General features: G+C 50.9%; 1 protein-coding gene across 1 annotated transcript; it reads left to right on the forward strand.

The window, feature by feature from the left end:
- Positions 1-5,501: 5,501 nt before the first annotated feature.
- Positions 5,502-9,341, forward strand: TMSB15B (thymosin beta 15B). Its single transcript, XM_030575765.1, has 3 exons — positions 5,502-5,596; positions 7,103-7,207; positions 8,804-9,341. Exons 2-3 carry the CDS (start codon positions 7,108-7,110, stop codon positions 8,839-8,841), a joined length of 138 nt encoding a protein of 45 aa, XP_030431625.1. The 5' UTR covers positions 5,502-5,596; positions 7,103-7,107; the 3' UTR covers positions 8,842-9,341.
- The last annotated feature ends 2,730 nt before the right edge of the window (positions 9,342-12,071 follow it).

Genomic DNA, 12,071 nt, shown 5'->3' on the forward strand with positions numbered 1-12,071 from the left:
GCCTAGGCGGGGTCCTTCCGTGCTTCCGGTCTTCGGGGCACTTCAGCGGTGGTCCCGGAGCAAGTAAAGGACCCACCACAGAATTGCAAGCCGAAGACATGGAGCACGGAAGGACCCCTGCTGCCAAATTGCCGCCGAGGGCCACAAAATGCCACCCTCCCAAATCCTGGTGCCTTAGGCGACCGCTTAGGGTCCCTAAATGGAAGCACCGGCCCTGTTGGTGAGATGCTTTTACTTAGCAATTACATCAACAATCTGATGATGACACATGATTCAGTATCTGACTCGGGCTGTAACCTCTGTCCGTCTCTCTCTCGATCTGATTTCCTGTTAAGACTCCTGCGTAGTCCACAAGATGACGCTGTGCCCCAGTCTCTATGCTTCATGGGGTTAGTGGATGTTTCACTCTACCATCTGAAATGACATAACACTGCTTCTGTATTATTGCACTTGGTTCTTCTAAACAAGACATCTAACAAAATTCCTGCTGCCCTCCTTTCTGGAGCATTCTGGATTATTGCAGGAGGAGCCCTCACAAGTGGCCTGAACAAACTGAGCGTTTGGCAGAGGGACACCAAACGAAGACAGGGTTGGTGACTCTAGTCTCCAGACAAGTGCTAGTAACCCCACAGCGTACTATTGAGTTATAGCTATGGTGCCTGTTGTTTGGGACTGGAGGGTTATAATCTAATGAACTAGTGCGTTTGTCCTGCAGCCAACACTTTGTGGGCTGGATTTGATCTCTGTGCTATATTTATGTGGCCTGCTTGGCATACTCAGGTTGTGGAGATTCTAAGGGTTCATTGCAAAAATTAAAGTAAAATAGCTGCCTGAGTCTGAAGACAGCCTAAAACAATGCCACGAGGCTGCACCTCTCTGCCCGCTCTCCTCATTGAGGCATCAGCTCTCCAGCCTGATGTCACCACTTCAGCATCAACCATAACTTTCCATTACTGGTTGCTTTAGGGCAGGCCTGCACAACAGGCAGCCCGCGGAGGCTCACTGTGCTGCCCATGACGGGGAATCAAAGGGCTCTGGGCTGCCCACAGCGGCGGGGAGCCCAGAGCCCTTTAAATCCCAGCCATGGCCAGATTCAAAAGGCTCTGAGCTGCCCACAGCAGCGGGAGCCTAGAGCCCTTTAAAATCCCAGCTGTTGCCAGGATTCAAAAGGCTCTGGGCTGCCCGCAGTGGCAGAAGCCCTGAGCCCTTTAAATCTCAGCCACAGCCGGGATTCAAAGGGCTCTAGCTGCCTGCAGAGATTCCCGGCCACGACTGAGATTTAAAGAGCTCAGGGCTCCCCGGTGGCTGCAGGCAGCCTAGAGCCCTTTGAATCCCAGCCACTGCTCCAGTAGATGGGCTAGGGCTGGGATTTAAATGGCTCGGGCTCCCCTCCACAGCAGGAGCTCTGGTCCCTTTAAATCCCTGCCCCAGCCCCGCAAAGCTCCAGTTTCCCCCAGCCGCCGGAGCCCCGGGCCCTTTAATTTGCCCCTGACAGCTCCCAGCCACTTCTTCAGTTGGGAGCCCCTGATTGATTTAAAATCAAGTATCACCTCCCCACCCCCAACTTTCCTTTTTGGCCCACAGCTGTTTTGGTGGGGTGGCGCTGGGGAAAGAGGGTTTGTTTCTGCAGGGCTGGGCGGAGCTAGGGTGGGGTGTTTCCGTGGGCTGGGAGGTCCTGGGGGGCGGGTATTTCCATGGGGCTGGGGGGGTTCGGCCCTCAGCTGTTTTCTTTGGAGTAATGTGGCCCTCGCCGTTTTATGAGTTGTGCAGGCCTGCTTTAGGGGATATCATTGGAAGGAGAGATGGGAGTGGCGCCCTCCACATGTAGGAAGTGGCAACTTCTGCAAGAAGAGAATGCAAAGGGATGAACAGACAGAAGAGGGAAAGGGGAAGAGAAACAAAGGGCAGAAGTAATGGTGGCCTTCCAGAGCACAGAATCTCTCACTAAGTGACACTGACTGCAGCAAGGAACTGGATAAACAATACTGAAGAGTTTAAAGACTACATACAGGCCAGACCCTCCTCTTGATCTCTGTGCAAATTTCCTTGTGACATCAGGGGACAAGCCCCTGTAGATTGAGGGCAATATGATGTCCTGAATTTATACCCTGGCCCCATTTAAATGTGGAATCCCGATTTCACTTCCATATGAATTTGACAAGCTGCCTTGCATGCTTTCCCCTAAGGGTCTTTCTTACATGGCTTGTGCTCAGAACAATATGTGGTAGCTCTCTTTTCACAGAGTTTTGTTATACTGTCTACCTGAAAATCTTGCATCCTTCTGTCTCTTCAGCGTAAGCCAGAGAGTTGCAATCAGCCCTCTATTTACCTGCTCTTTCAGAGGGTGTTTTTCTTTTGAGGACCAAATCGATCCCAGAAAAGCAGTGGCAGTAACACTCCTGTAACATCAAATCTGTCCACAGACAGGCAGGAGAGTGAAGCATCTGTCACAATACCCGATACACTCCCACTGATGCACAAATCTGGTACTAGTTTTGCACATAGGTCTTTTTTCCCAAACAGCCTCCTTTTAAATTGGGAACGTGCCAGGAAAGAAACCTAGGTAACAGCAGAGTCTCCAAAAAGCATCAGGTGCTGGTGTCACTCACTGGCCAGCTTCTCTCCTCTGCCATTTCTTTGTAATAGCATAATAAAATGCTGGGAGGGATTTCTTTTTGGTGTCAGTTGGGGAAGTGCCTTTTTGATGCTTCCAGATCAAGATTTAATGGGTTGCAGAATAAAGAGACAAGCTATTCAATTAGAAGAATAATACTGACATTTTTAAAGGGTCTTCCCTCCCTAAGAATCCCAATGTGGTTTACAAACTGTGCATGCAGCACTACTTAAATGCAGCCCCTTATGGGGTGGAGCATACCGCATATGACACAGCAGCTGGGAGGAGGGAAATTTTGATCCACGGCAGCCCTGCTCTTTAGTGTCAATCCACAGCAGACTCCCTCTGTTTTTAAAATATCATCCTGAAGAACGCCATCAGATAAAGAGCATGGAATTTAATTTACCTTGGAAAAATGAAGGGCTGAGTTAAGCACACAAGACTTCAGTGGTCTGATTTGTTGGAGATGTTATGCAACCACAGCACCTGGTGATTTCAGTGAGAGCTCTGGGTGTTCACAAATGAAAATCAGACAATAGATGCTTAAAAACTGATGCTTAAACTATTGAGCTATCCCCAAAACCTATTTACCAATGGACATCAATGTTGGAAGCGGAAGATGGCAATTTACCCTGAACATTCCAGTGGCAAGTTGCGGGGCAATTGTCTGCCATTGTTACACATACTATTTAAAGCAGGGGTGAGCAAATATTTTGGCCTGAGGGCCACACCGGGGAATAGAAATTGTATAGTGGGCCATGAATGCTCACAAAATTGGGGTTGGGGTGTGGGAGGAGGCGAGGGCTCAGGTTGGTGGGGGGCTGGGGATGAGAGGTTTGGGGAGGGTGCTCTGGGCTGGGATTGAGGGGTTTGGAGAGTGGGAGGGGGATCAGGGCTGGGGTTGGGGTTTGGCGAGGGGCTCAGGGGTGCAGGCTCTGAGCAGTGCTTACCTCAAGCAGCTCCTGGAAACAGTGGCATGTACCTTCTCTGGCTGTTACGTGGAGGCATGGCCAGGCGGCTCTGCACACTGCCCCATCAGCAGGCACTTCCCTGCAGCTCCCATTTGAGCATGTAGGAGCTGGACTGGTGCCATGGAGCGTGGCATGGCCCTCCACCCAGTGCCCCAGTTGGAGCACCAGAGTCAGGCCAAGCCATGTGGTGCGGCCCCGGACCCCGTTCCTCAGCAGGAGCTTGTGGGCTGGCTTAAAACGACTCCCGGGCCAGATCCGGCCTGCGGGACGTAGTTTGCCCAGTTTAGGGCAATGACAGAGATGAAATCAGGCTTAGACAAGCATTCTGTGCGAACAACCTTCAGGGGTAATGGTTGTTGATAGTCTCTTAAAAAACATCTTTTCGTATGCTGTAATATATATACTGATTACTGTATTTTTCACTCCATGCATCTGGTTTTAGCCCACAAAAGCTTATGCCCAAATAAATTTGTTAGTCTCTAAGGGTGCCATAAGGACTCCTCCTTGTTTTTAAAAAACAGCTGTCTTTTGCAGTTTCCTTCCAATCATGGAGCAAATTCCTCCCTGCTGCAATTCAACCGATTTCATTTGTGTAACCCTAAGGGTAAATTTAGCCCCATTTCTTTGTGTCATTACACTTGAGCTTCAGTCACTAGATGGTGCTGTTGGGAAGAGAATAAGAACAGTCTTTGTCATCTTGCTGCGGGGCACACCCCTTTCTTGGCCCTCCTCAAAGGGGTTCTTGCTCCCATGCTCAAAACTGCCTGTCTGGCAAAGACTCACTTGTTACCGGACACTCCAGCATAGTGAATGACTGAATCCTAATGCTAACACAGAGCTCTTTTCCTCCCAAATTGAGCACGTTTCACCAGAGAAGCCCGGCGTTCCTGCCTGCTTATCTAACACCCTTGCTGCAGGGCTGTGCTTCCAAGGTTTACTGGTGGGGAGATGGAGATGGTGTAATTTACTTCTCATTGGAGAGCTTCATTCATGGCTGTTGCGAAAGGCCATGAGCTCATCCTACACTTAGCTGTGGCCTAGCGTCCTCACATTCGCGGGCTTCAAATCCAGACCACAAACAGGCTGTGCAGTCTAAAGTGGACCACGTCTGAGCTAAGATAGGTGTATTTGTTCTGCTGGAGATGGCGGCGCTGCAGGGTTCCTACAGCCAATTCCATTCAAGAGCCCTAGTCTGTCTCTTCCATGCATTGTCTTTAGAGCTAGATTTTCTCATGCTTTGTCGGCTGAGAAAGGACTTGCTTATCAGAGGGTCGGGAAAGAGGCCCTATATAAGGAAGTGCTGTTTTGTATGTATATGCATAGGACCGTCTAGTCTGTCCACGTGCATTGTCTGTGCGTGCCTTTCTGCATGGCCATACGGCCCCACCAGCATATTTTCGCTACTATTTCAGCTCTGCCGATGGGAGCAAAAATATCCTAGAGGAGCTGCGGTCTGTTTGCCTGGGTCTGTCTCTCTGGGGGGATGTGGATCTGCGTGCTTCCGTATCTGTCTCTCTGCCTGTGAGCCTGTCTGCGCGTATGTCCGTCTGTCTGCGATTCTCTTTATAGAGAGAGCAGAGATCTCTATGCAGCTGCTTTTCGGGGCTCCCCCGTGGCCCTCTCGCACGTGGGGAGAGCCAGCTACTGTGACTGTAGCCGATGGAGGGAGACCCCCGCAGATGCATGCTCCAGGGCCAGGCCACAGATCCACCCATCCCCTCTCTCTGCAGCGCCCGCCACCTCATGTCTTCTGCTACAGTGCGGGAAGGGGCGCTTTACCCCCGCTCCGGTGCACCCTGCGAGGTGTAGTTTTCTGGTGCGGCTCGGACAATGGAGCGCCCCGAGACCCAACTACGCTTCCCAGCATGCCGAGCGGCGGGCAGGGCGGACAGCCAATGGGAGGCAGGGGCGGGCAGTAGCCGGTGTATATAAGGAGACGCCCCACGCGGGAGCAGTAGACACCTGAGCGATTGCAGTAGATTTTCGGGGAGCGCTACTGCCAGCACAGCAGGTATAGCGCGTGCTAGTTCGCGTGCAGCCCCCTTTGTATGTACCCAGGGTGCTGCTAGAGGCGCACTCTTGCACGTACCGGGGGCCAGAACGGGGGTATTGGCGATAGCTGCGGTTTCTGCCTGTTGTATGAACGGGGGCCCTGGCGGAGATGCCCCGCTGCCGGGACTGCTCCCGTTGCATGGACGGGGGGGTCTGGTGGAGCCTCTCTCGTTGTGAGGTGGGGGCGGCTGCGCTGCTGGATGTAGCTGGCTCTTGGGGGCGGGGGGGGGAGAGCTGTTCCCCGCGGAGCAATCGCCATGTGGCAGGGCTGGGCGGGGAACAGCCCTACCCTGCCGTGGGCAAAGTGCCCGGGGCAGGGATGGGCCGGAAACCGCCGCCCAAAGGCGCGGGCTGCGGGAGCGTCTCTCCTGTGAACTGGGGAGCGGTGCCTGGAGGGGGCGCGGAGCCGCTCACCCAGGGGTGCTGCGTGGAGAGCCCCGGGACTGGCTGAGGCTCTAGCTTCTGTCTCGGGCTAGTCTGGGCTCCTCCCAGCGCGCTGCCCATTGTCCTCCGGCTCCGCTCTACCGCCTGCCCTGCGCCGGGCATCGCGGGTGTGTCCGGCTGCAGCGTGGGCTTGAGCCCCTCTCCCCACAGCACTGCTCCCTGCACTGTGGGGGGCGGCGGGCTCCGCCCTGCTGCCCCCAGTGGAGCACCGCCGAGTCTCGGGGGTCCTTCTGGGCGGCGGCAGCCGCTGCTAAGGGGAGGGAAGCGGGGCGGTGGGTTTTAGACATTGATTGGAGACACTTACACCTTACAACGGGTGGAAATGTTGAACGTGGCCGATCTGGGCTCCGCAGAGAGACGCAGGCTGGGCTGGGGTTGCTAGCTGGCATTGCTCAGGTGACGGCTGTGGTGTAGGAGCACTGGGCTGTAGCTCAGGCTGTGAGGCTGAACGGAGAGCAGAGGACACCTGGCGGCTTTCTGTAGATGTGTAGACTGGCAGGAGTGGTGGGTGAGGGAAGGATCTGCTTCTCCCCCGCCGAGGTTGGGGAAGAGGCAGGTATTGATAAAAGGGACGATAATGCTGGTCCGGCTCTGCTCCTGTCTCAGAACAATGTAGTTCTTCACTATTAGGAGCCTAATACAAAGGAAATTTATACCTATCACTTCAAGCCCAGGAGACAGGGCTCTGGTGCCCAGTGCAAATCAGTTGGGGTGGGTCTCTTGTCCTAATCAGCCTTTTTTTTTTTTAAATAAAACTCCCTTATCGGCTTTCCCTCCATCCCTGTTCTGACACATGGCCTTGCTAGCTGTGCTGTCTCAAAGGCCCATCCAGTTATCACTGCTTGAAGTCTGAGCTGAATCTTGAGTCTTTTGCTAATATACATGCAATCATCAGCCAGGTAGTTCATACTGTTACATCTGGTCGCTCTCCCAGAAGGGTTTTGGCTGTGTAATTCAGCCCATGCCATCTGCGATTTCACTTGCAGCAATGGATTGTAACTTGTTTATCTCACTAATGTAGCTAAAATGTGTGACAAACCAGACCTCTCTGAAGTTGAGAAATTTGACAAGAAGAAGCTGAAAAAGACCAACACGGAGGAGAAGAACACACTCCCGTCAAAGGAGAGTAAGTATCCAGCTCCCGCCTTCTGTAGGGGGAAAGCTAGCTGAGCAGTCAAGTGGTTCCTAAATCTTGGTATGCATGGACAGCTCAATGGATGGCCAGTAGTGCCACCTCTTTACAGCAGCATGTCATGAATTCCAGGTTCTCTGCTGGAGGCTTTAAATCTTAGGTGTAAGTTGGGTCTGGTGCTTCAAGCAGTTCTTATACTTGCCAGGCCATACTTCTTGCTAGCGGAAGAAGCTGAATTAAAGTCTTTAGTTACTTTTGTGATGTGAGCCTCTGTCCAAATGGTCTGATGCCCAGATAGAAGGGAAGAGGAAAGCCTTCTAAAGCAAGGGGACTGGCAGAACTGCCCAAAGCCTGGTACTCCAAAACATGGTTCTCCTATTAGCATTTTGTTGTGACACACTTCCAATTCTGGCTGTGTAGGAGTGTCAAGTGGGAGCGGATGTGCTTGTGCTGATCTCATCACTGAGGAATCTGGCAGGCTGAGGCATTTTGGTCTGGGTGTTTGTTCCAATCAAAAATTTATTTTTGGTTCTTTTTAAACCTCAGATAGGATCTGAGCCTCAGCAAGAGCTAGAACCATACAAATGCCTCTGGCTGGGGGAAGTTGTCAGTATCTTAAAACACATTTTTAGTAGTAAGAAGGTTTCTAGCTCTTATTGCACTTTGTTTTAAGCCGACCTGCTGAGGTCTTTCAGGCATGTCTGCTGAGGGGTCTTGTGAAATGTCAAATACAATAGTGAGTACTGTAGGCAGCTGCCCAGTTACTACATGCAAAGAGCTGGTGCTCTGAGGCTGAATGGTCTAGACCAGTGACTCTCACTCTTGTACTGGTGACCCATTTTGCAGAGCAAGCCTCTGAGTGTGACCTCCCCTTATAAATTAAACATGTTTTTAAGTATATTTAACACCATTATAAATGGGTGCAGGGTGGGGTTTGGGGTGGAGGCTAACAGCTCGTGACCTCCCCATGTAATATGACCCCTAGTTTGAGAACCCCTGGTCTAGACAGGTCACTTCACATTTCTCCTTCCTGTCTGCAGAATGGGATGATACTTGTCCATCTCACTAGGTGTTGAGAATTCACTGCTTGAGTGAATTCTCAGGACTGACTCCTTTGCTGCTGCCCAGGTCAAACTGGAATGTTATTCTGTCATGGACATTCCATGAAAACTGGGTTTTAAAGCTTTCGGTAGGAATAATCCCCTTCATGTCCTCTTGTAAACATGTTCTGTTGTAGCACTGACTGTTGGAGGGGGATAGATATGGGGGGGGAGGGGAAGACAACTCAAATCTCCAAAATTATGCAAAACATAAAACCTAATACACACACAAACTGGTTCCTAAATCTTTGTCTGCATGGACAACTCAATGGATGGCAACACATCTCAAAGCTTTCCCAGGATTTGGATGCTCCTGAGCCTGACCTGTAAGGTGCTAGTGTACTGACCTACTGTCAAGGCTTGGCAGCTCTAGATGCTAGCCATATATGAGGCTCTCTGCAGGTAGAGCAGCTCTGCTGTATTGTCCCAACCCTTGAGGAAGGAAATAGCATTAAGGCAGAGAGGCTAATAGAACTCTCTTCTCTTTCAGCCATCGAGCAGGAGAAGGAATGTGTGAAGTCTTCATAGAGGGAGATGACATGGCAGGAAGAGCCACCACTTAATTTTTTTGCTTTGAATTAAATCATCTGTTTTTTATAATTACATCTACTTGTATAGAAAAATGCTGCAACTTCTAACTCTGTCCCACTGTGCCAGCTGCTTTGGCAGGTGGAAGAATGAAGCATGGTCCTTTCAGAATTCATTGGTAGCCTGACCCAACCCAACCCCACCTTTTCTGCTTGGCCACCTCCTATTTACAGCACTGATCTTGCTCTAATGCAATGAGGGAGGAGAAGAAGGAAGCAGAGGGCTATGGGAGCTCCTGGGTACAGAGACCCCCTTCTGCTATGTGGTGGGGGGCGGCAGGGCAGTGAAATTCTTCTGATTTGGCCTTTGGCCTACTGACCTGGGTCTGTCTAGCATATTTGCTCACAGTGGTGTTTCTGCAGCCTCACTCACAAGTAATTTTTTGTCTTCCTTGAAATAAAGTGAAAAGTTTATTATAAAAATAAAAAATATATAATGACAATACTTAAGGATTCCAGGCTTCTTTTCCTGGCTCTTCAGCCTGTTTTGCTGTTGACCTATCAGGAGGTGTTGGTGCTGCAACTGAGCTTGGGCAGGAGATACGGTAGAGATGCCTGCTCTTTCCATGTTGGTCTCCCATCCCTGCCCTTGATGATCTTGACTTGTAAAGCTAGCCTACAACCCTGTTAACTTTTCATTAGGGTGCTTAAAGAGAACTCGGTGTTAGTCACCCTCCAGGTAGGGCTGAGCTCCCTTTTCATGGGCTGAGAGAAACTTAAGGCTACATGCTACTCCTGCTCACAAGGTATTTTGCTGATGTTACTGAAAAGCTTCCACAAGGCTCAAAGGGAGAATGTGACCTTTCATCTAGTAACTAGTCTTGTATGCTAGGCCTAAGTGGTTTGTGGAATGACATAAGTAACTTGGTTAGGAGTCAGATTATTTTAACCAACAGTTATAGTGGCACATCCCTTAGTGTGGATGCAGTTTCACTAGAATAGAGTAGGAGCCTAGCTAGCACTTTTGATAGGAATGTACCACTAGAGTTGGTATAGCTACTCAACCCTCATCCTCCCACCCCCACCCTGTGGGGTGGATGCATTTATACAAGGCCTTATTGTAAATAGGATGCTCTTACTGTTCACCCTGCAAGCCAAATGATACAGAGATGGGAGAGGAATGGGACTAGGTCAGGCCTGCACAACATGCAGCCCTCATGCCGCATGTGGCCCATGTGGGCTCACTGTGGCCTGTGGGCAAGTGGCAGGGTGGGGCTGCTGGGTTTGCCCCCTGCCTGGGGGATCACCTCACAACCCTGCATGCTGCACTCCAACTGTTCTAATGGTAGAGTGAGTTGGTTGGTGCTCACAGGTTGGGTATCTGACATCTATACTCTAAAGACTTTTATAACAATTGGCTCTTAAGAGCTGCACCAGTGCAGTGGATCCCATTTAAAATTTTTCCCTAGCATGTGACCTTACAGCTGTTCCCTTGTGTAAAACAGCTGATCAATAGGAAAATTTTGGCCCATCTCAAGTGGCCTGGACATGGTAGAGTCAGTACTGCTGTGTAGAAGGCTCATAGCTCTGGGTGTCCTAGTGCAAATGCAGGATATGGCTACATTTGGAATTTCAAAGCGCTACCCCGGCAGCGCTGTGGCAGCTCTTTGAAGTGTGAGTGTAGTCGGAGCGGCAGCGCTGGGGGAGAGCTCTCCCAGCATTGCATGTAAACCACATCCCTTACGGGTGTAGCGTGCAGTGCTGGGAGCCGTGCTGCCACCCTGATTATACAGCGCTGTAAAGCGTCAGTGTCTTGCAGCGCTCAAGGGTGTGTTTTCACACCCCTGAGCGTGAAGGTTGCAGCGCTGTAAAGTGTGAGCGTAGCCATGGCCTAAAACACTAGTAAAATACCCCTCATTCATACTGACACTGGACTAGAAGAGGCAGTAGTTGCCTACAGGTGTGTGCTGTTGAATGTGTAGCAAATTACCCTCTTCCTGTGAGGTGGCAGAGGAGAAAGGGCAGAGAGCTCTTACTGAAAGAGTTCCCTACAGCCTTGTCTTAGTACCTATTAACTGATGGAATAAGGAGCAATGTATGCCTCCCTCCAAAGAAAACTCTTCCATCCTGCATAAATATAAGATATAAGCTCTGGACAACTGCTGACCTGCTTTCGCTGTCTGATTCAGTAGTCCTAGAATGTCTTCCCTAATGCTTGCCTGGGGGAAAGGGATGCCACTTGCTGAGGCTTTCAGCCTCTGCTTTGTGGTCCTTCTAAAGCATTTGTGTTTTAAAAGTCCCCAGATGGTGGGGCAGGTCAAGCACTAGCAGGGCTCTGGTATTGCCTGTCAGCTGTTGGTTTGACTCTTCCCAGACCATGTGTTGGACTGTTTAATTGCTGTGCCCCTGCTGGCATTTACAAACCTCCCACTTCTGCAACTCAACTGTCAGCAGAAATTGTGGTGGCTGTAACAGAGTGGAGGTTGGTGTTTTGCCACTGTCACCTGGTGGAAAGTTCAGAGCAGGTCTATAAGTATATGCTGGTGTTCCTATCCCTGTTACCAATTGTGCCATGGGTTGCTACCAGCTGTGGGTGAACTTAAGGAGAAAAAGAAAAGCTAGTGCACACAAAGTGTGGGTGAAAAGAGGCACCTCTGCTCACCATGAAGGAATCATCTGCACAGAAGATCTGAGGATGCTCTTAATTACTGAGGTCACCTGCCAACCACAGATTATGGCTAAGGCTGTAAGAAGGCCTAGTCAGCTGTATGGGAAAGCAGTTACCATGCTGCCTTTGGACAATTTGTCCATCTAGTTCAGTAACTTGCTACCTACACTGGCCTGTTGCTGGCTTCCAGTCTAACAAAGCACATTTTTAAATAGGAAAGATGCTGCATAGCTGCTTCTAAATTTAGCCTGTAGAACAGATAAACTACAGCCTGCTGGCCACACCTGGCCTGTGGGACCCTCCTGCCCAGCCCTTGAGCTCGGACTGGAGAGGCTAGCCCCTGACCCCTCCCCTGCTGTCCCTCCTTCCCTGTAGCCTCAGATTGCTTTGCTGCCAGTGCTCTGGGCTGGGGGGCTGTGAGCTCCTGCCGGGCAGCATGGCTGCAAGAACTGCTGGCCTGCCCCGGTGCTCTAAACTGCGCGGCGGCAGGGCTGGCTCCAGCCAGGCAATGTGGCTGCCAGTCCTGGTGCTCTGAGCAGCATGGTAAGGGGATGGGGAGCAGG

This window comes from Gopherus evgoodei, chromosome 9 (genome assembly GCF_007399415.2).
Source record: "Gopherus evgoodei ecotype Sinaloan lineage chromosome 9, rGopEvg1_v1.p, whole genome shotgun sequence".
NCBI lineage: Eukaryota > Metazoa > Chordata > Testudines > Testudinidae > Gopherus > Gopherus evgoodei.